General features: G+C 37.4%; 1 protein-coding gene across 4 annotated transcripts in view; it reads left to right on the plus strand.

Annotated features, from left to right (window-relative positions):
• The window catches only part of LOC107593760 (rho GTPase-activating protein 21-like), a 63976-nt gene that overhangs the window by 23417 nt on the left and 16242 nt on the right, over positions 1-24317 (plus strand). For all 4 annotated transcript variants that reach the window (XM_016283624.1, XM_016283623.1, XM_016283625.1 and 1 more), the window contains exons 5-8: positions 9308-9400; positions 9497-9575; positions 9656-9710; positions 19878-21471. In XM_016283624.1, the coding sequence (XP_016139110.1) occupies positions 9308-9400; positions 9497-9575; positions 9656-9710; positions 19878-21471 (1821 nt within the window). The remainder of the gene's footprint in view (positions 1-9307; positions 9401-9496; positions 9576-9655; positions 9711-19877; positions 21472-24317) is intronic.

Consider the following 24317-nt stretch of genomic DNA (forward strand, 5'->3'; position numbering starts at 1 on the left):
ACGAATAAATAGGCCTATACGAGAAACATATTTTTACTTAATAAAGTTTTCATTTTCATTAAGAAAATGAAAGAAAAACTGTGCAACAAGTAGCCTATATGCAGAGTTTCGGTTCATTTTTGTGCTGCGCGAAAGGAAACAGACGGCAGAAAGCGGCATCCTATTTTTCTTTAGGCTTATTTTACAAAAGCACAAAGATTTGTTTTTATTGTGAATGTACACAAATAAAGGCAAACCTTTTACAATTCCGATTATCTTTATGACTAAAAGGAGTAGTTGCTTCCACTGTTAGAAGGAAAAAGACTCAAGTGATTGCGCCGGTGCCGCATGCGCACACACAGTTAAGCATTGCTACCTTGACAATGCAGCCTGTTCATTATCATAATAAAATACAGTCTGTCAAACATATGGGGAAAAAAAAAATGTTGTAAAAAATATGTAGTAAAATCTGTGCCATTTAGTGTTGTCACCGCTCCGCCGTGATGTTACGCAAAACATTTTGCTTTACGTGGATATTGGAACGCGAGTGAAGTACATAACAAATAATAATTTGCCATTTAAATACATTGCGTATACGGAAACATTTTTAATTTTGTAAAACCTGCTCATGCATCTCTGCATTCATCTCCCTTAAAGCATCCTCACTACAGCAATACCAACTTCCACAGAAATACAGATCCCCAACATTGTGCCACATTGTCTGTTTGACTTCATTACAGTGCAGATAACAAACTCAGGGCTTGCCAGATTTCTAAATCCCTGGTAGCCCTTCGTGCAGGTACTCTTTAGATTTTGGTAGCCCGAAAATTAATTTAACTAGCCCAAATAAAAAAAAATAAAAACTAATTTTTTTTAAATATAGAACATCAGATAGTAGTTTAAATGTCAATCAAAAATATTTTCAATACACAAATATGAAGGTAGGAATTTTATTTCACTATTTACAGGGTATCTGCTGAATTTATGACCCATTTTAAGAGCTAGGTCTACACAAGTAAAATGAACACCGTATGAGTGGGGTTGCACGATGTCTATGGTTACATACAGTATTGAGCCATAAAATTACATGATTTACAGTTCAGATACAGGTTTTCACAAAAACTAAAATCTTATACAACAGCATTTCAGCCTTTAGACCATTTTTATGAAAAGGGATAATTCGAGCATATAAATTATTGTCAATTTAAAACGTATAAATATTACTGTCTTAATTGTTTAGATTTTTAGAAGGCACATTAACTTCTTTCTCATTTACAACTCTTACGTGTTTGCTGTGTAAAAACATGAGTTGATATTTGCATTGATCTGACCATAAACGGCAAGAAAGGCTTATTGGAAAAGCAAATTCATTTTAGGAATGCTGAAATATTGAGGTTTCCCTGGTAACGGCTGTACACAAAGCAGCTCCATACTCCTAAATGCTGCTTTATCAGGAATTATAGGTCAAATTAAATTAAAATGCCAACGACACGTTTCTGAGGACCATAGGTTCCCTTCAGATACATTCAAATAAAGACATCCGCGCTGTGTTTTGACTTGAAATGTGCAGCGCTTGTGTTTATTCAATGACATCATTGCCTTTTGAAGTTTAATCCAGCCGTATCACGACTCTAGACCTCTGGAAATTATAATTAAGACATTTATTATACCATTTAAACGTATTTAAAACTTTTTGTGACCTTAAGCTTGATACAACTCACTTTAGGAGTTTTTAAGGACCCGTGGGAGATCTGCATTCAGGATAGCCCGTCGGGCAGAGTGGTGATACATTTTGGTAGCCCGACTGGAAAACACAATAGCCCCGGGACGTCGGGCTAGCGATTTTGCGAGCCCTGAAACTGTGACCTACATAGATTTGTTCGTTTTAAATTATAGCAAGGTTGTAATGCCCACAGCATTTCAACAAATCACACAGAATGGAACTTTCAAAGACAAACCGCATTCTTTATAAAGAATTAAGAATATGAGGAGGAAAGCAACATTTTTTTATTTATAGTGGAAGAATGTAGAGATAGGCCAGGTGCAGGACATAATAGTTAAGGAATGATTGTCTAAATCCACCATCTCTCCCAAAAGATCACTGCTATATCCCATTTCTGCGCCCTCAAATCATGCCCCACTTTCCTCAGAGGAGATTCACACTGAGCTTTAGGTCTGTAAATGCGTTGTTATTATCTTTAGCCTGTTGTGGTGCACAAACCTTGTTAAATGCTCTTCTGCTTGATCGAGCCAGTGCGTCATACAAGTATCTGACCTACATATTTCAGGGTTTCTTTAGCGTAGGCTAATCCAGCATAGTGCTAAAGTGTAGAGCTATGTACAAGAGAAGTACCGGTAATATTACACCTCTTCTCACATCTATAGCATAAACTGTATCCTATACACCCATGTATTTTGTAGCTGCCAAGGGTTAAGGATTTAAACCCACTGCATGCTGTCATTGAAAAGCGTGGAATTGAAACAGGTACTGCTGCTGTTGTTCATTATGTTCTGTGCAGCACAACTGAAATATAAAAAGGCATTATTGCAACCTTTTTTTTAACATAATCATGCAAGTGCATAGCACTGTGAAACTTGATTTACATTACCTAGAAGAGTCCAGATAGCTCACGAGTCTTACATAACATCACTAATAGTGCCTCTGGTTTGTATGCAAAACATAGTAAGGCAAAACACTTACATCAGCGTACGTAATAGTAAAATATTCCATTTGCATGCTGTGCGAGAGCAAGAAATGTTCAAGTTTCAGGCCTGTTTTTCCTTTCTGAAAATGTGGTTACAGGTTTGTAGTTGTGAATTTCTCTGCTGGTTTTAGTTGGTTTTTATTTGCACGTGCATAGAATCGTTTGTGTCTGTATTTTCCCATGTTGCCATTAGGCATGGGACGATAACCAGTTTCAAGGTATACCGCGGTTTGGAAAAGTCACGGTTTTAAAACCACTAAAATTTTCCGTTATACTGTTCCTGCGGTATGCACAGTTTTTTTACGTGTCGTCAAAGACGGAAAGTGCAGGACTCCCTCAGTTGTGTGCAGCAAAGAGCGTAGCGAGTCACACGGCCCCCCCCCCTCTGGTTGGTGTCACCTGTGTGTAGGATGGCCGAAGGAGATGAATCCCTGGAACATTTTCCCTCGTTGAAAAAGACGAAGTCTGTCATATAGACATTTTTCGGGTAATGTAGTCGTAGACTAACCATGTTCCGTACACAATGATGTTCCGTACAGATGAAGTTTTAGCGCCGATCGCTAATAAATACTTCCAAGTCGAACATATACTATATATATCTGTCATCTTCATTTCTCCTCTCTTTCACTCTCGATCAAAACAGAGACCCACCCGCCGTTTGTTTCAGTGTTGAAAAAAAAATACTATTTGGCTTGCTACCGAGGCAGATAACATGGCTAATTAACTAGCTAAGGTCAACTAGTTTCCTCCCTCACGTTACCTCACAGAGTGAGGAATAGCAGTCTAAAGTACGTACTGTACTTTTCTGCGATTTAGTACAATAATTAAATTTAGCTGGTATCACGTCTATACTTTTAAGCCTCCTGCCATTGTTTGCATCTGTTCAAAATCACGCATTTAAAAAAAAAAAAAAACTAACTTTGCCACTGTTTGAGTGTTGTACGGAGAGTGTGACACTCGTGCTCTCTCTTTCCTTATGTGTATGTGCCTTAGATTGTATAAAAACGGTATGTGCACACATCCTCGTACCTCACCGCTCCAAACTTAATCCGGGAAAGATGAACATTCCTGCATCATAACTTGGACTGAAAGATGAATGTGTAGAAAGCAAGCATGTCTCCAAAAACCGTGTTGAGCTGCAGGTTTATGCCTGCATTTTTAATAAATGTTTTTATTTTATTTTTTACAGAAATTGTTTTGATTATATTTTTGATTATTGAGCTGCAGGTTTAGGCTCACTTAAGTGACTGCATTTTTTTCATTTATAGGGATCTTTTTTTTTTTTTACAGAAAATTATTTATTTATGTTCTGATTATTGTTGAGCTGCAGATTTAGGCTCACTTAAGTGACTGCATTTTTTTCATTTATAGGGATCTTTTTTTTTTTTTACAGAAAATTATTTATTTATGTTCTGATTATTGTTGAGCTGCAGATTTAGGCTCACTTAAGTGACTGCATTTAATTAAGAAGAATTTATTTATTTATTCTAAGTATTTAGCCTGACATGTTTACTGTTCCAAAATGTTCTATACGTTTCTTAAAAATAAAATGTGTTCAGTGGGAAAAACATATTTTAGAGCTGTAATCGCAATACCGTGATACTTTTATCTAAGGTTATCATACCATCAGAATCTCATACCGGCCCATGCCTAGTTGCCATCCATCTGCTTTGGACAGTAAAAGAATGAGTCATTGTTTCATGTTCTCAGCAAAAGAAAGAAACTTGAACTCCAGTGCACATATTGCATAACTGACATGCGTCTATGTCAAATTTCACTTCTCATGTGGTTGTGCAAAGCAACCATTAGGATTAGTTTATGGGTGTTTTTCTCTTGCTTTCATTTACTATCCTTGGTGCATTACTGTTGTGTTTTGTTATTTCTGATACCTGTACACATTTTTTGGTTAGAGTGATGCTATTATGAGTATGAGTTATGTGCCAAATGCAAAAAACATGGCAGTACTGGGTACATCTGTTCTTATTCCTGAGGTAAATGTGTTTTTATATTTGACAACTGCAGTGTATGACAGTGAACACAAGAGGGTGCATTACATCTTTGCAAGAGAAGCAGGGCTGTCAGCATAGTACTATACTACTCGTTATCACCGTAGTATGTTGATATCTGTGCTTTCACACTTGCGATGAATGAATATCATGCCTCAGGCTTCGAAGCATTGCAGCAGTCTGCACAGGCAAGACCTCAAGCCAAAAGAAAGGGAAACCCAATCATGACATCTGTCTGGCGACTTTAATTTGTTCCATTACAGCTTTAGGAGGAAGATGTCATCACTTGGTATGGGATATTATGCAGTGACAGAAATGTTCTTGATCTCCTCAGTGTTGCCCTTTTCCAAATTTTGGAGCAGTGTTTAGAATAAAGAGTTTCTGGTCTCTAAAGACTGATTTACACATACACCTGAAGCTCAACTACACTCTTTTAATTGATCTCGGATCTCAGTTTTCCATTCTTGAATTCCAGAAAAGTCTGAAAGCGGTTAAAGCAGCCATATGCCAAGTGGGCTTGTTTGTGTTGTGCCATGCTGAATTCTGGGCACATCTGAGTGGTTCTAAGACTTTGTTCAAACAGGTAGCAAAATCTGCTTTTGTTTGATTAATTGGTAGTCTACAGTGTGGGGTCGCGGAGGTATTTTCTTGAATATTTTTTAAAGAAATCTCCTTTGCTCACTAAGGCTGTGTTTATTTGATGAAATATATAATTTAAAATAATTGTTTTCTATTTATATATATTTTAAAATTAAATTAGTTCCTGTGATGCAAAGATGAATTTTCAACATCAGTACTCCAGTCATCAGCATCACATGATCCTTCAGAAATCATTTTAATATGCTGATTTGCTGTTCAAGAAACATTTATTATCAATATTAAAAACAGTTGTGCTGCTTAATATTTAATATCATACTGTTACACTTTACAGTGTAATTCTACATTTAAGTACTGAGTAATATTAATTAACTGCATGTACTTACTATATGGTTAGCTTGGCCATAGCCAGGGTTTGAAAATTAGTGAGATCTGGGATGCGGTTAAGAATTATGTTATAATAACCCCTACAAATACAACTCATTATATACCCTAAACACTTTAAAAGAGACAGACATGTAGATGTTTGTGAAAGATGCTTTCTCTGTTTTGGAGGGATGAACTAGGGCTGCGCGATATAGCTAAAAAATATATCAACGATATAGGTTTCATATATCGTTCGGTATCGATAATTATTGACATTTTTATAGCCTTTTTTAAAACTTCTTTTAAAACTAATAAATTTTTTTAATTTAACCACTGTATTTTTAATTTGCCCACTTTGAGACAAACATCAAATGTGTGTGTATATATATATATATATTTATAATTTTTTTGCAGTCAAACACAAAATAAAATTTTAAACAAATATCTCCTTTCTTATGTTTTATATGCAGATTAAATAAGTATTAAGGAAACTTTTTGACTTGTTTCCCGAGGCCACAGGAGGGTGCAATGAGCAAAATAATGCAGCGCATTAATTGTCAATTCAAATAACTGTCTATAAAAACGTGCATAACAACATATATAAATCAAATATAATTTTGTAAACTGCATAAACAATTATGAACAAAACAGTATCATGTGTTTATGCATTGCTTAGCCTAATACAAAGAGCCAAATCGCCGATCACACGATTGCATTTAAAAACATATTAGACGGGTTAAATTAAATAAACCTTCACAAATCCGCATTGCGTTTTCTAAACGTTAAAACCGTTTTAACTTTGCATGACTTTCTTTGCATCTCTTGCATGAGATGCGAGTGCAGCAGTCATATTTGTCCGTGTAAAAATGTACTGAATATGCGTTCTGTGTGAATGGTTTAGTTTCGGTTTTAAGCTAATCAAGATCTTCTACGCATTGAGCTACTATATTTCTCTAATATTTTGAACGAATAACACCGCAGCGGCGCGTCTTGTGGGCTAGACTAACAAAACATTCAAATGCAACGTCACTTACATCATTATCACCGCAACTCGCACGCCACTGATGACGCTGTCACTCATAGCATGTGCCTATATCATGCGCTATATCGAAATTTTTTGATATCGTTATCGATGAAGGTGTACCGTCGATAAATAATAAAAATCTGTCTATAGATTGATTGATAGATATATTCATACATATCAAGAGTTTTCCCTAAATAAACTCCTAATTTGCTTATTGACTGTAAGTATGTATTGTTGTAGTAGTTATGTTTAGGAATGGGGTCTAGAATATGGTCATGCAGAATAAGGCATTAATATGTGCTTTATAAGTTCTAATAAGCAGCCAGTATGCTAGCAATGCTTGCTCATAAGCAACTAGTTAATGGTGAATAGCGTTCCCTAATCTAAACACATTGTAATGTCATGCATTGTGCTGTTGTGTGTAGCTGTCTATTTTAACACACTTTCAGCATTGTGCTGACGTTATTGGTTATTGGTATAGCAACCAATGTGGATATACCAGATATTAACTGTCTGAAAAAAATGGATTGGATGGGGGAAAAAAATGTAATTAGGAATGGATCAAGCTCAAAACCAGAGTAGTCATTTAATGAGGTTGACTGGTCTGTTTAATATTTTTAGCAGCCTCAAAGAGGGTTTTAGCATGCTGACAGTGGATTTCAAGTCAATCAATGTCCGATTTAGGATGGTCTATGTATTATGCATAATCCACAGGTTTATTTCCCTTTCAGTAGGCTAACAGAGAGATATTGAACAAAATAAGGGTCATTGTGGAGAGATCCTCATTCCTTTCAGTGTGAGTAGACTAGGGCTGCCACTAATGACTATTTTTATTTTGATTAATCTATCGACTAATTTATTGATTAATCTAAACGATTAATTTCCCACAAAAAATCAACAATTTTACTTAAGAATATTTTATTAAACCAAATGAAATCCAAAAGTGCAAGAAGCAAGTGTCCATCTCATAGTCCAAATCACTGAAATCAAAGTTCAGTATTATAGTGTTAGAATGACAACATATCCACATGTTCTAGTCTACTAATAATACAATTATAATCAAAAAACACTTTCTAAAGGAGTATTTACCAGAAATGTTATTTACCAGAATTTATTTAGGAGAAAAATGTAAATGTGCAGTACTTCTGAAAAACAAAAGTCAATAAAATCAATTAATTGGAGATGCTTTTGATTATTAAAATTTAATGGAAACATTAAAATGGAATCCAGAAAATAATGGAAAACAGAATTTGCTAAAAATAAAACTGTAAAACTCAATTAATTAGACAGGCTTTTTGATTAATAAAATTTAATTTAACCATTAAAACGGCGTATAGAAAAATGAAAATGAAAAATTTGGAAATAAAACTGATTTCATAGGGCCCTATAATTATAATTAATTTTTTGTGGTAATAAAAATAGATGTAAGTGAACAACAGCTTTTAAAATACATATATAATAGCAATGAGGCAATAATAATTAGTTCAAATAAAGTATCAAAAGCAAGAAATCATATGGTTTTATTGAACAAAACTGTTAAAATACATAATGTATTATAAACAATAGAGCTAATGTACATTACGCATTACAACAAAGGCCTGCAGAGGGCGCCAACGGCCTGATGATTATTTTTACACATTGCTGTGCGATCTAGTACTTGTTTAATATTGACCAAGCACCATTTAATTCAAATGTCCACTTAATCTTTAATATTTGGCCATTTCTTTACGACAGAAATGCTATAGCCACTGTAATTAAAAGAATATGTGGACATCAAAACGTGTAAACTCAGAGTGAGGGTTTGAGATTTTATTTTGAAACCGCGATGTATTCTCTTGAGTTTGCGTAGATTTATAAATGATTTACCTTACAAATCTGATTAAATAAATTGTGCATGTTGCGTTCCCAGATGAATGTTATAATAAACCCAAACTCTCAACAACATGCAGAGATGGAGTTTGAGACACTCCACACATGTAAATGCTAACAGTTAATATTATATTATATAAATAATTAAAGCGCATATACTGTATTAGAACTGCATCGCATATAATTATTTAATTAAATCATAGCATTTGTGAATTCACATTTATGCTTAATTATTATTTTTAAATGGGTTTAATATATCATGCAGCCTTGGGAAACAGTCTAATGATGTGTTTTATGGATTCTCGTCCGTGAAATGCGCCACTTCCGGTAATTTGCCGGTTAGTTGACGCGAGCAAAATTGATTTTTAAAAATCGAATAGTCAAATAAAATCGACGAATCGCGACAGCCCTAGAGTAGACATGGGCCAGTGCCTAAGCATCTCATTGCTGTCATCCTCAGGGAATCTGTAATGTTAGTTGTTCACTGTTAGATCTGTTATCTGTGTTTTGGCATATTATGTCAGGATGAAGCCAAATATAGCACTCCCTCAGGGGCTGAGGGATGTCACATTGAATGCTGGGTCACTTCCAGATGAAGTCCCAGCATTTCCGCTCTATTAATGGTTTAAACGTTTCATTTGAAAAACTAGTGCGATTTAAAATATTTATTGTGGCTCAGTCTTGTGACCTCTCGCTTCTTCCCGGAGCTGGTTTGTTGTGATCTGGGCCACTCGTGACTCTGCTGCTTTTGTTGTTGCCAGGGAGACCGCAGAACAGACTAGAGCACATGGACACGATCTTTGTGAAGCAGGTCAAAGAGGGAGGGCCCGCTCACAACGCCGGACTCTGCACTGGTAATTACACCATCTTTTCAAATGTACAGCACATCGTTTCATTTTGCCTATCAACGTCTGATAATCTAAAACCTGGTAATTTAACTTTGTCAACAGGGGACAGGATAGTGAAAGTGAACGGCGAGAGCATCATTGGGAAGACGTACTCGCAGGTCATAGGGCTCATCCAGAACAGGTGAGAGTGTGTTACAGTTCATTTAGATGTGTCCTGATACTTGTCTGATAGTGGCCCTAAATATTTCTCTCCACTTTCAGTCATACGTTTCTGGAGTTGTGTGTGATGCCAAAAGATGAAGATATACTACAACTGGTAAGATTTTACTGTATTTTTCATTTTTGTTCATTTGTTTTAAGGCAGGCCTAGGCAGAATTTTTTTCCCATTTTTCTGCACTGATTTTAAGGGAAATCCTGTAGAATAAATCTGACTGATAAAACGTCCAAACCAGGTGCCACACAGAAAAGCAACTGTTGATAAAATCAACAAGTGCCCAAAACATTTTGTTGGTTGTTTGTTTTTAATGTATTGCGCTTAGAAGCCCCACCCACAGTGAAATCTCATTGGTTCAAAATCCACATCGATGTATTTTATTTCCATATTTTCCAGAAAATGAACTGTATCTGAATGTCACACCGGGTCAGAATTGCATTGTTAGAAAAAAATCATTGCATTGTTATATAATTTACACTTATACTGTGCTACCCACTAATATTGGCACCCTTGGTAAATATGAGTAAAGGTGACTGTGGAAAATAAATCTGCATTGTTTATCCTCATTATGAAATAAATGTTTTTCTCTAGTTCATGGTAGCCATATTTATTGGCACCCAATTATTGCAATGTCCTTTTCCCAAGATAACAGTTCTGAGTTTTCTCCTATAATGCCTGATGAGTTTGGAGAACACCTGACAAGAGATCAGAGACCATTCCTTCATCAAGAATATCCAGATCCTCCAGAATACCTGCTCCATGTTGGTGCCTCTTCTCTTCAGTTCACCCCACTCATTTTCTACAGGGTTAGGTCAGGGGAACTGAGGCAGCCATGGCAGAAGCGTCATTTTGTGCTCAGTGACATATTTTTGTGTTGATTTTGATGTTTGTTTGGGATCATTGTCTTGATGGAAGATCCAAACATGGTCCATTATAAGATTTCTTACAGAGGCAGTCAGGTGTAGATGATTGATATATTTTTTTAGGGTTTCTGACCCCAAGACTCAACTAATCTCTGCAATTCTGCAATTCCAGCTGTGATCCTTGGAAAGTCTTTGGACACTCAAACTCTCCTCCTCAGCGTGCATTAGGACGATATAGACACGCGTGTCCTCTTCCAGGCAGATTTGTAACATCTTTAGTTGATTGGAACTTAATTATTGCACTGATGGTGGAAATGGAGATTTTCAATGCTTTAGCTATTTTCTTACAGCCAATCACAGCCAATCTTGTTCTGTACATCAGAACTTTATTCTTTGGTTTTACTCCATGTGATAGATGATTAAGGAAATTTGGCCTTTGTGTTCCTCATATTTATAATCCTGTGGAACAGGAAGTCATGGCTGGGCAATTTCACCCTGGTGTGCTACAAAATGTAAATATGAATGAATATACTTCAGAGATATTCATTCATATTTACATTTTGTAGCACACCAGGGTGAAATTGTCCAGCCATGACTTCCTGTTCCACAAAGTAGTCTTTGCTCATATTTACCAAGGGTGCCAATATTGGTGGGCGGCACTGTAGGGCCCTATGAAATCCGTTTAATTTTTTCCTAAATTCCATTATATATTTTTTCCAAATTCCGTTTTTTCCCCATTTTAATTTTTCTAGACCCTATTTTAATGTTTACAATAAATTGTCTAATTAATTGAAATCATAAAACTTACACAATTTAACAGCAATTTATTAAAAGTTTAACAAAAAAATTTTTTTTAAGGCCCTAGGAAATACGTTTTATTATTTTTCCTCAAATTCAGTTTTATTTTTCTCAAATTCTGTGAATCTGTTTTCCATAAATTTTCTGGATTCCATGTTAATAGTTTCATAACATTTTTATAATTGGAACCATGTCTAATTAATTTATAAAGATTAATAGAGATTTTATTAATTTAATTTATTATATTATTAAAATATTTTTATCTGGTAAATATTGTTTTATTAATATTTTTATTAGTAGCATTACATTAAGTAATATTTGTCAAGTTAAACCAAACTTTTATTTTGTCGGGTTGCTGGGAAGACCTTTACGTTTCTGTTTGTATATGATATGACAATGGTTTTTCTCAAAAGTAGCTGTAAAATGCTCTTGAAGTGACTCAGAGTAGTTCTAGAGATTGTTCATGTGTTCATGTACTCCTATATTGAGGCGGCAGAGGCTGAAAACACTGAGCATCACGCGCTCTTCAGTATGTGTGTAGTAAACAAAACCTGTGCCATTGATTCATACATATAGAATACGTGCAGAATGTGCTGGATTCATTTTTAAATAGGCAAATTCTGTGATATTCCGCGGTATACAGTAATTTCCGTTTTTATGACTGGATCCCGCAATTCCGTCCACTTTTTCTGCTTTGCAGAAATCATAGCGCCCTGAAAAAAAAACAGTGTTTCACTGAGGAAATGCGGCTCTTATTAAAATGCATTCTTAAAGTACTGGTACTAGTAAAATGCAGAATTGCAGCGTTTTTAAACACAGGGTATCGCAATACTTTTTTAGTACCGGTATATCGTGCAACACTAATAGATACTAGTCCATATCTCGATTTGATTTGGGTATAAGGACCTACTTTTGATTAATTCATCCAAACTTTGACAAATTCAGTGACACTCCGCGTTAAACAGTAAATTCCATTTTTATGACTGGATTCTGCGATTCCGTATTTGCGGAAATCATAGGGCCCTACACTTAATTATTAAATGGAGTAATAATTTCAAATACCAGTAAACAAAACATTTACGAACATTATAAACACAATAGTTAACTCACCCCACAACAAATCTTTTAAATGGAACAGTATTTAGGAAAGAGAAATATAAGAATAAAACTAACAAATTATAGTGGCATTCATTATTAACAGTGACTTAATCAGATTTATGTGATATAATGTTTATAATGAAACTGAAAATTCTGACATTTGGAAAACATTTTATACAAATAAACTTGGGCTCGAGTACCTCTCTCATTTGACACAAATCAAAATGTGTGCACTTTGTGCATGTTTTCAGTGTGCATTTTTGACTTTAATTGCTTTAAATAGACCTTATGTTGCTCCGCCCCTTTTCAGCGCCGTATTCGCTGTCTTCTGTATTTCCACAGCGTGAAGGTAAGGTTGTATGGATTTATGAATGAACCGCTTGTTTTAAAATCTTCCCGGTCTGCTGACATTTGACATCCACCTCAAACATTGCACATCATAACTTTCGTTAATTCTGCAACAAGTAAATTCACTTCACCAGCGAATTACTTTCCTACAGCTCTAGAGGTACCGTGAAAACAGAAGTTCACAGACTAAATTCTAAAGATGGCTGCGCACTTGTTTCTCTGATGCATAAGGTCTACAAGTTGCCTTTGAAGTCCCAGAGTGTTCAGATGATTAATAAAAACATATGCTACATATGAAATATTTTCTGATTGGCTTCAAGTATCATGCTGCACATCATTTTCACATTCAGTGTGGACAGACAAATTGCACATTGTTGGAGTAGTTGCATCTTGTTAGGACAGTGTTACTTAGTGCTTCTTCAAATAAAACTGGTCAGAAGCTTCTGAATACATCATTCTAATGAGGTCTTTGTACAACACTATGTTTTGAGTTGGCATTCAGCAGCACTTTTTCTATTTGCACCCATGGAAATGAAGGTTCTGACCCATTTCAGAGGAAAGAGGCAGGTTCCTCATGCTCCTCTGAGTGCTGCTTTATCTGGGACTGTTAACCAGGACACTGCAGCCTGTCCTTTTCCAGCGAGCCTCGAACTGCAGCACAATCACAGCTGCCCTCAATTACACATAACCGTAGAGCAGTCATCACTTCATCTGCCCTGCATTCTCTATGACACTTTCCATTACTGACTGATTTCCATGGTGTGTTGCGTTCCTGGGTCTTCTGACTCATGAATGGGGCCATTGTGTTATCTTGATATACACCAGATCGACTCTAGTGTTAGACTCTAGTGTCTAATCAAGAACTCATTTTGATATATTTTAATCCCCCTATAAAATTGCTGTGAACTTTTGAACATGCTGTACTTTGATAGAAAATGATAAACTTGTGTGCTGTGCATTTAGTTGATGCTCTTAATATAATGACGCTTTAGAGTTTGTAGAGGTGAAGAGCAGGATGTTCTCTGAGACGGGATGGAAGCTCTCACTTCATGAAAGGCTGTTTGTGTTGAAGTAGCCGCTCAGCTGGGAGAGAGATGCCAGCTGGGGCCTGGCACATGGGCTCGCTCTCTCGCAGAGCTCTGATACAGAACTGCTGTGCAGTATATACAAATATATACAGGGCTCTACAGTGTCACCTTTAAAGAGCAGGTCATATGGATTTGCGAAAAATATCTCTTTTGAGTTGCCCGATCAAAGCTCATGAGTATTCATATATTAGAATTGGAATAAAAACGAAAAACTTACAAGATGCATCTACACTCTGCGATTGGCTGCTTTTCATGCCTTCAGTCAAAAAATGCGAGTTGTGAAAAAGTGTGAACTGTGAAAGTGATGGAATACATTTCAAAGGCTGTATGCAGTTTTTGAGTATGTGTGTTTACAGGTGGTATATATATATATATTTTTTTTTGCAGCCTGTCAAAATTTTATTTATTTATTTATTACCAGAAACAGGGTCAAATTTAAACAAGGCTTGGGGAAAAATGCTACCAAAATTATTCTCCCAAATGCTCCCAAAATCCGAGATGCAGGCAAAAAATTATCCTTTACAAGTTCTTGTTTTAAATTTTTATAACACATGATATAGTTAAGCATATCTCATGAGCATGAGTGGTGTTCTCCCCTAATATTATAGTATTAATATAATATTGGAAATGTGATATTGCATTTATGCAACAGCTTGATAAACAAGATTATAACTTAAATTTGAAGTTTTTGCTTTTTCACCCACGTAATTAGTTCTAAACAGAGCCAGAGCAGAACAGTTCCGCTTCTCAGAGCAAAACGGCAGCGTTTTGTTGATTAATGAATATGCATTTTCAAGCGAATCTGATGAGTCAATAATTCAATGACCTATTCATAAAGAGTCATTTGCTTCATTCCTGAATGAATGAGCCTTTATGACACAGACGGTGGCTTGCCGCCACCTACTGGCAGTTTTAAATCATTTTATATTTAAATTGTTAGTATATTTAAGTTATTAAATAGAACCCTGATAAATATTTTATTATAATAATGACGTCAAAAGAGGTTCTCAAAGATTCTTGAAAGATTTTTGTTTTTCTACAAGTTTGTAAATGATGCTAGAATTTTTATAAATAAAACATTTTTTGATGAATAATCCCTTTAAACATATTGAAACTTTTAACACCTCTATTTTTGTGGTTAAAATGCATTTTGTTCCCGGCTGTGGTCAGTGGAATAGAATGGAAACATAGGACTCATCCAGGTTCCTTCGGATCACTGACTCTTGCTATAACTATTTTGTGTGAATAATCACCCAACATTGTGTTTCTCTGTTTTATTTTATGTCTGTTCAGTGCTTTCTTATTCTGTCCAGTTTCACTCAGCTCAGTGCGCACATGGGGTCCTGCTCTCATTTACTTGCCCTTTAGATTAACTTTTAATGCGTGCCATTTACTGTTGTAACCATCGTTTGAACTCTCTGGCAGCAGGCAAAGGCATTTCTCAAAGCACCTCTGCTGTTTCATGTGCAGACTGTGGTGGAATAACAGTGTTGATCTAGATTACCGAAGAAAACATTTCCCATTTCTGAAATAAGATGTTCTCGATGTTAGATGAAAGGAAATAAAAAGGACTCTACTGCATAAATTTAATAGCACTGTTTATTAGGGCTGTGCGATTAATCAAAATTGTCATAAAAACGCGATTGCGAAAATAAAAAATTTGAGCTTGTGCGATTTCTAAATCGCTTTATAGCACAATTTTCCGCACCCCCGACCTCCCGCAGTATGCTATCCGAACCAATCAGAATGCAGCGCTCCTAAATGGAGCACGGGAACAGAACAGACTGGGCGGGCTTACAAACGAAACGCCAGGTTCACACACTTCGTCTGTGGTGCGTATTTTTTCCGCACCCATGTTAACGGATCAGAGCGTTCACACTGCACGTGATTGCGCTCCGACAGTGCACTCCAGGAGCGGTGCGTCTGCAGCAGTAATGCTGCGATCATTTCCGCACGGAATCTATTTCTGCTGTACTGCACACGCTGAATTAAAGTGGCAGCACATTATTTGCGGTAAAAATTAACATGGATTGACACGGAAATTTAGTAATTACACCATAAATGCATATAATTAAAGTCTACGGTTTCAGTCAACACATGGCATTTTGGCTAGATTTAAAACAAGGAAAAGTGCATGTTTAGATAAACAAGGCAATAATAGATGGCACTCGTGGTGGTAGTTAAACAAAGTTATATTTATTGAGTTTAAACGTGAATGTCTATGAAAGATTGTATTACTGTACTGTGATAAGATAATCACAATGCTGAAAAAGCATTTTCAGAAACAACGTTTGGATTTGAAATCAAAATAATGGATAAATGTTGTGTTTGTGGTAAACAGCCATGGATCAGGAGCGGACAGCAAACACTTCCTGTGCGAAAGCAAAATGAGTCTCTGCTGCTTCTGCACCGCATAGTTCAACATCTGCGTCAATGCCACAAAGAGCTCTATGACCAATGCATGGCAAAAAAAAAATCCCTGGACACTAGGGATGTAACGATTCGATTCACGATTTTGATTTCACGATTCGATTCACGATTATTATATTTTTTTTAACAAAATTAGATTTAAAACAATTTAAGATCAATTAAATGTGTCCTTTTATTATTGCTTGGACAAAATGCTGCGCATTTCTTTGTGAAATTGAAATATAGTACTATAATAATATACTAATATAGCACTTGCATATTACTGCTCTTTTGTTAGTTTTGATTGCTTCTATTGTCCTCATTTGTAAATCGCTTTGAATAAAAGCGTCTGCTAAATTACAAAATTTAAATATAATGTAAATGTAAATAACAAAACTAAATAGAAATGTTAAAACAAGCCCCAAATCAAATAAATAAATAACACAAATAAAATAAATCTCTTCATATAAACAAACTAAGGCTTTGTCTGTGCTCTTTCCTTTTAAAATTAGAGGCAACCACTGCATTTTAATCTTGATCCAAACAAAGATGCTGCATACATGCAACATGAGCAGTTTTTAAACTAAATTAGATTGTATAGTTTCGAAATTTGAAGCAAAAACAGAATGGTTTGACTTCCGTTTTGTGAAACTATAAATAAAAATACCTGCATGAAACGGCAAAGCTGAATGAGATGCAGATTCACTCTCTGCCAGCAGGTGGCGCTTAAAGCGTTTCCTGGTTTCCGCTGTAAACAAAGCAGTGCTGAACTTATGAACTTTAATATGCATTATACAGAGGCCAGATGAAAAGAAAAAATACCATCTAAACTTTTCTAAAGACAGTAAGTTCCCCTCAGACATGCATTCATTTAAACTCCTACACCTAAATGAATCGTGATTTGTTTAGAATCTCAACCGATTTGAATCGTCACATATTTGAACTGATTTTTAACCGGCTCGCAGTTAATCGTTACATCCCTACTGGACACAGGATTTTTTTTTCTTCTGCCATATGTCTATTCTAGAGACATTTTGTTACACCTTTATTTAGTGATTATTTTGCCATGTATCTGTTCTAGAGACACGTTACAGCTTTTTGATAAAGCTCTAATTGGTTTTCTTTTGGAAATATGTTTCAAATTCACACGGAATGCAATAATGACTGTTAAGCATGTCTGTGTGTGTCAAAATCGTGATTAAAATCGGAACTCGCAAAATTGATCAAAGAAATCGCGATAGGTTTTTTTTGTCCATGTCGCACAGCCCTACTGTTTATTAGTATTTTGCATAGTAACTTAAGCCTATTTAGTAAGCCAATTAGGATTATTTAATTTTTTATTTTGTCTCCAAAAAAATTCTTCCTGAATTGTATTGCTGTAATTCAACCACACAATTTACTACTTAGTTTTATTTTTTTTTGTAATTCCCAATCTCAGTGATTCTAACAATATTCTTATGACTGTAATACAATATGAGCAGATCAAAGGATGAGATATGGGGTGATTGTTACGAAAATGTCAAAAGTAAATCTTAATTGTCCTAAAATAGGCTGTTTTCTTGAGGCAAAATATAATTTATTTCTTTTGATTTTGCAGTGAAATGTGACCCGAACATGTATTTGACATTTCCAATAATTTTCCTCATCTCTCCCCATCACCACCCCATTGTATTTCCATGCACCGCTTGTCTGCTGCACAGCTGTTGCCGTGATGGTGTTTTACTCTTGCGTGCAGCAGTGTAGCAAGGCAACGCTGTGGCCTGTCTAAACAGGGTTTTCAGCTGGTTGGAGAATGAATCCTTCCGAGGTCTCTGGTGACATTAGTCACAGTAGCAGAGTTGATCTGAAGAGTCGTGAAAGGGTGCTACCGTGGGCAGCAGTTTAAGGATTTCTGTGAGAGCAGGAGAGACAGAAAGAGGCAGGAAAGACGAAACTAGATCAGCTGGAGTCAGCTGACTGCTCTATGTTGTAGACCGTCTCTCTGGCAGAGGCGAGAGAGAAAGCAGGGAAGGGAGGGGAAGCTGTACCGTATGAGCTGAATGTATAATCAAGCATCTGCCTCCGACATGTGAATGGTTACAGCTCTCCAGTGAGAGTGAGGGAGGGAGCGAACGAGTGTATGCGTTAGCTGGGAGGGAGGGTGGGAGTGTGTGTGCGTGTGATCACGGAGTAATCCGCTTGCGGATGGATGGAGAGGGGAGAGATGGAGAGCCGATCGCTACTACGCGAGGCAGGCGGCAGGCACCTCAACCCCCGCCTCGACTTGGAGCGACGAGGACAAGCAGGTGGCATCGCTAACGTGACAGTCTTCCCACCGCCCCTCTCCACCTTCCCACGGTCCCTCCTCACTGACAGCACTGCAGCTCCTGTGCATTTTTTGCACTCTGTGCAGAGATATTTACTGTAATAGTGGTTGTCAGTACATGGACTTGATTCTTTTGGTTTTGACCGCCTTTAACGTACGCTGCTCTTTTACTTTCCCTCCCTTTCTCTCTGTTTTTCCTCTGTGGGTTTGTGATGTAATGGCTGCAGTTTTCACAGGAAATCACTAGTCTGGTAAGCTGATGAACAATGCATACATGTAGATTGTGATGTTTTTATTATTATTTATAAATGTCACGCATATCATTGTATTCCAGTTGGTTGTTGATTTCCTGTCCCTTGTCATTTTCAGATGGCTGTCATGACGTTTCTGGTTATGTGTAGCGTAGTATCACATAGCGTGTTGATTGTCTCGATCGCAGTAGCTGATATATTGTGTGACCTGTTTGATTTAGCTGTGTGGGTAGTTCTCAGCTATATCCAGCAGTCATATTTACTGTGCCTCGCCCCTTTTTCCTCATTTCTCTCTTTTCCTATGATGAACTTTGGCCTGTGTAACGAGCCATCTGTGGCATTTCACGAAAGGAGGAGCGAAGTTCCCTACTACTGATATCAGATTTGGTTTGTATAGTTATGCAAAAGGAATGTAACTGTATGATGGGTTGAAAGTCCACTTTACATGACTTGCTGTCATGTTTTGAAAGACACCAAATCAGAGGAAGACAAACAATATGGAGCCTGGTGTTTGTTTTAAATCTGACGTTATTCAACAGAAGTCTTGCAATAGTTGTTTACCTTAAACTGTGGATTTAGACATGATTACGGAGGTCAGATTCAGTGCTATTTCTAATCAAGGCCATCGTTCACCTCTGGCTTCAGTGTCGCTTCGGTCACGTGTGGTGACCCGAACGGTGGGTTGACATCACTTTCTTGCTATTCTGAATCGTTGTTTATCGTGTTTATTTAATAAAATTTAAAGGGAAGGAATTACCTGTTTGCTTCCAGCTGAGATCAGATCATAGCTGTTTTTTACAGCCATACACAGCAGAAACGGTAATTAGAAGTTTGCAGCTCTATAGTTTGGAAGTCAAGTTAATTACTGTAGGTGTATTTGTGTTCTGAACTGTCAGCTTTGAATATTGTTATGAATATTATAGAATTCTCCAGCACTTGGCGCACCAGAGTACAGCTCACACTTCTGACCTGTCAAACTCCCACGTGCAAATGTAGTGCCGTCCTCCCACACAGGGAGAACTATTTGTAGGAAATCATCATGAATTTTAAAAAGTTTTCTCTGATACTGTGAGTACTATTTCACTTTACTTGATTCTTTCTTCCACAGGCCTATTCCCAAGATGCCTACCTTAAGGGTCATGATGCATACAGTGGAAATGCCCACCATATCCCGGAGCCACCCCCTATATGTTACCCTCGAGTAGACTGTAAGCCCCCGGGGATAGCCCAGGCCACTGAGACATCAGCCCCGGGGGTTGTAGCATCTGATCTAGGATACCGTGTGGAGATACCAGTACCTCCCTCCCCTCCACCACCCATTCCAAAGACACAGACTGCAGTGTGTGTGTGCAATGAAAGTGTTCGGACTGTGGTGGTACCCCCTCATGTTCACATGGGCCGTATGGTTCCAGGTCATCGGGGTGACTATGGTCTAGTAGGCCCAGATCCAATGCTGATCAGAGCCAGGCCTGGTACGGTGTCTGGTGGTCGTCCGCCGTATCTCCACCCTCGCAAAGCTGACATGTTCCCTTCAGGTTACCATGGTGATCCTTATGCCATTCCACCTACACACTATGCGCCTGCTTCCACCATTACCTCCCCTGCTTCCCACCAGAACATTGACTGGCGGACTTACCAGACATACCGGGAATATATCGATAATAAAGGTCTTCACACTTACAGTCGGACTATTCAAGAGCGTTTAGACAGTCTGCGAGCTGCTTCCCAAAGTGTCCACGGTGGCCCCCACTGCGGACCTCAACCCGGCTGGGGCAATAAATTACGCCGCAGAAGCACTTCTCATGACCGGGCTTACCAGGGCCCTTCTGTGCTTCCTTCACGCAGTGCTTCACAGGATAGGATGAGTGGGACAGAGAGAGCGGCCCACGCCAGGGAATGGCCTCCTCGTAGCGTATCCTCTGACGGGCTCATGTGGAAGCCCCGCGTTTATTCGTCAGACTATGTGGATCATAGTGAACCAGTTTCTCCTGCACCATGGGCCGCTGTGGATAGGCAGCTGTATGGCAGAGTAGACCAGAGGAGTCGTCCTAGTAGACAGTCTCTCCCACCTCGGGCGGTCCTTTACCGTTCTCCGACAGGGTATGGTATGAGCGTCAGGGGTGTTGCTGGCTCACATACGCACAGCTCCAGAACGGACATCCCACCCACCACTGCTTTTCCAGAGCGACCTCGCAATGGACTAAACCAGGCCAAAGAGCCTCCTTCCAAAGACCAAAGTGGAGCTGTTGTCGGAAATCGTATTTCTAATTCGTCATCGTACCAATCGAGAACTAGGGCCGAAACCATGCAGAGCCCAGAAACTGGGAAGGAAAATCCAGTCGGATATAGGTCAGCATCTTACTCCGCTCCTCCTCCGCAGAGGCCACAGTGTGGGGCATCATCTCAGAGGACACACCCACGGGATGTCAAGGGCCTACCGGTAAACGGGTCCAGTCCTGTTGAGGGTGTAGTCCTCCGGGAGAAGCACCCAACAGGGAAGGGGACCCCACAACCTCTCCGCCATCCCTCGTACATCCTTGCGGTGAACGACATGGATGGATCCGAGCCGGCAAGGGGCGGTGTCTGCTGGTTGCCCAATGATGCCCGCCGGGAGATGCACATGCGGAGACTGGGGGAGCAGCTTGACTCCTCCTTCTGCTCCAGTAATCTGGACGAATCACTTGACTCCATTCCCTTCATCGGTAAGTGCACTCTTTGTAACCATAGCAACGCTAACCCGGCAACAATCTTGAGCTAGCAGTAGGGATTGTTTTAGAGTTGCCGCAGATATTTTTGAACAATAATTGCTTATATGTAGACAATAATGGTGATGTATTGTGCAATTATTTTTTTATGTGCAATTTGGGCCATCAGTGATTTCCTGTATTAATAATGCTCCAATACCTTATGCAATTTCAAACTGATCACAATTTCAAATCCCGACCCCATGTGTCCAGACAGAGGATTATCGTGGCCAAATTTTACTTTGTATCATTTGTTCTATCAAAATTTCAAAGCTTGAAGAGTAGAGTTGATGTATGCAGAAGGTGCAAATCTAGGCCTGTGAGTGTGGCTGTTTGAGAGTTACTGAAGGAGAGTGAGAGTGACTGTGTGTGAGTCACGGTGTTTGTCAGGGAGGAGGTGGCCTTCTCTCATACTCTAATGCCTGAGGATTGGTCTGGAATATTGAGTGATAGCCTAGCTGTGCTCTGTCACATTTTGTCTTTGGTGTTTTGTGCTTTTGTAGCCTTCAGATATTAGGCATACTCTGTAACACGTTTGTTGCTTACCTTTTATACCGTTTACACATTTGGATGAGAGTTTTGAAAAATACTGATAATTTTTTAGAAAGAATACAAGAGAGAAGGTAAATAAGTAGCAGTAGGAGTGTTAGTGGTAATATACAAATGTTTTACTTGGTATTTCAGGTAGGTATATGATATTCTCATTAGTGCTGGGGATTATATTGAAGATGCATGATCTGTTCACTTGTGATTTTGCCGTAAATGTTAAATTAAGCAACGTTGGGAATATTGCAGTTATTGTAATGTGCTTTTTATTTCCCCTTTAAGTTTTCTAAAGAGTGCGTCATTTTGGATAATATGTTTATATTTATTGTATGTTTATAATAATAATAATATTAATAATAATGTACACATGCAATAGGTGGGGATAATTTACCCTCAGGTCATTGTGGGGAAAAAAACACTTTGGTGTGATGCGAATTTTCACTAATAATTTTTATTATAAAAGTTTGATTTCAGTGACTGGCTGACTGTACATTTTTCATCATTACCTATAGCTATGAATTGTGGTATGGATGCATGGTATGCATGCATGTAATTAAAAATAATTATAATATAAAAGAACCATATGAATATTTATATGATTATAATTACATAAATATAAGGTCTTGCAAATACGCATTTGACTGTTTGGTCAAAATGATGGTTTGAAAAAAATATCAACCTTATAATCCACTTGTGGCTAAACATTTGATATTTTTAGCTGTAGCATCCAGATTTAGATGATTTCATATTGTGAAGTTGTGTTACAGTCTAAACATTAGTCAGCACAATCATCATTTATTATTACTCCTAAGAGCTTTTATACTAGGGTCACAACTCCAGTGGTTTTTGTTGATTGTAAATCATTAACAATTAAAACTTTGAATAGGTCTTAGTTTTAATTGTTAAAACTAAGACCTATTAAGTTTTACAATTAAGTAAGACCTATTAACTAAGACCTAAGACCTATTAACTAAGACCTACTAAAACTAAGTTGTCTAAGCTCTTAATGTTTAATACTGTAAGTAAATACTCTAGATTTTATGGGTAACACGTCCCATTTTCTGATTGCAGTTTTCCTGGTTATAAGATGTGTATGTTTTATGCAGACAATCCTAGCATTCCTGATTCTGGCACTGCATATACTTTCTGTTATTAGTCAGATTTGTACTGCTTGTTCTCCCTGAATTTTCAGATAACCTGGCAAGGGAGGCAAATTGTCTAAGACTGTTTGTATAAAAATGTGTTTGGTTATTCAGCTTTTGATAAAAATGCATGGTTGGACACATGTATGCAGTAAACATGAATGGTAGAAATTATTTTTAATTTTTAAACAACAGGTAAATGTTTTTAGCTATCCTAGGATTTGTATATGATGCCCTAATTGCAGTATTATGCTATATTTTTGACCACGTGAGTGACATCCAGTTAACATTGGGAATCAATATGGTTGTTTGTAATTCTGTTTTGATTACATCATTTGCAGTTCAAACCAATAACTAACATTTGTTTAGCTTGTTTTACCAGTCCAGCTTGTTAACTACCAAACCTCAGATTGTCCATGGTAAGTTGGTTGTCTAAGCTCTTAATGTTTAATACTGTAAGTAAATACTCTAGATTTTATGGGTAACACGTCCCATTTTCTGATTGCAGTTTTCCTGGTTATAAGATGTGTATGTTTTATGCAGACAATCCTAGCATTCCTGATTCTGGCACTGCATATACTTTGTTATTAGTCAGATTTGTACTGCTTGTTCTCCCTGAATTTTCAGATAACCTGGCAAGGGAGGCAAATTGTCTAAGACTGTTTGTATAAAAATGTGTTTGGTTATTCAGCTTTTGATAAAAATGCATGGTTGGACACATGTATGCAGTAAACATGAATGGTAGAAATTATTTTTAATTTTTAAACAACAGGTAAATGTTTTTAGCTATCCTAGGATTTGTATATGATGCCCTAATTGCAGTATTATGCTATATTTTTGACCACGTGAGTGACATCCAGTTAACATTGGGAATCAATATGGTTGTTTGTAATTCTGTTTTGATTACATCATTTGCAGTTCAAACCAATAACTAACATTTGTTTAGCTTGTTTTACCAGTCCAGCTTGTTAACTACCAAACCTCAGATTGTCCATGGTAAGTTGCTTTGGAGAAAAGTATCTGCTGAAATAAATTTAGAAGAGGATGGTTGCCACCTATGCCTTGCAGTAAAACCCAGTATATTATCCTGTAAAATTAAGCTAGGCTAGCACTGAT

The sequence above is a fragment of the Sinocyclocheilus grahami genome, unplaced genomic scaffold (assembly GCF_001515645.1).
Source record: "Sinocyclocheilus grahami isolate Dianchi unplaced genomic scaffold, SAMN03320097.WGS_v1.1 scaffold176.1, whole genome shotgun sequence".
Lineage (NCBI taxonomy): Eukaryota > Metazoa > Chordata > Actinopteri > Cypriniformes > Cyprinidae > Sinocyclocheilus > Sinocyclocheilus grahami.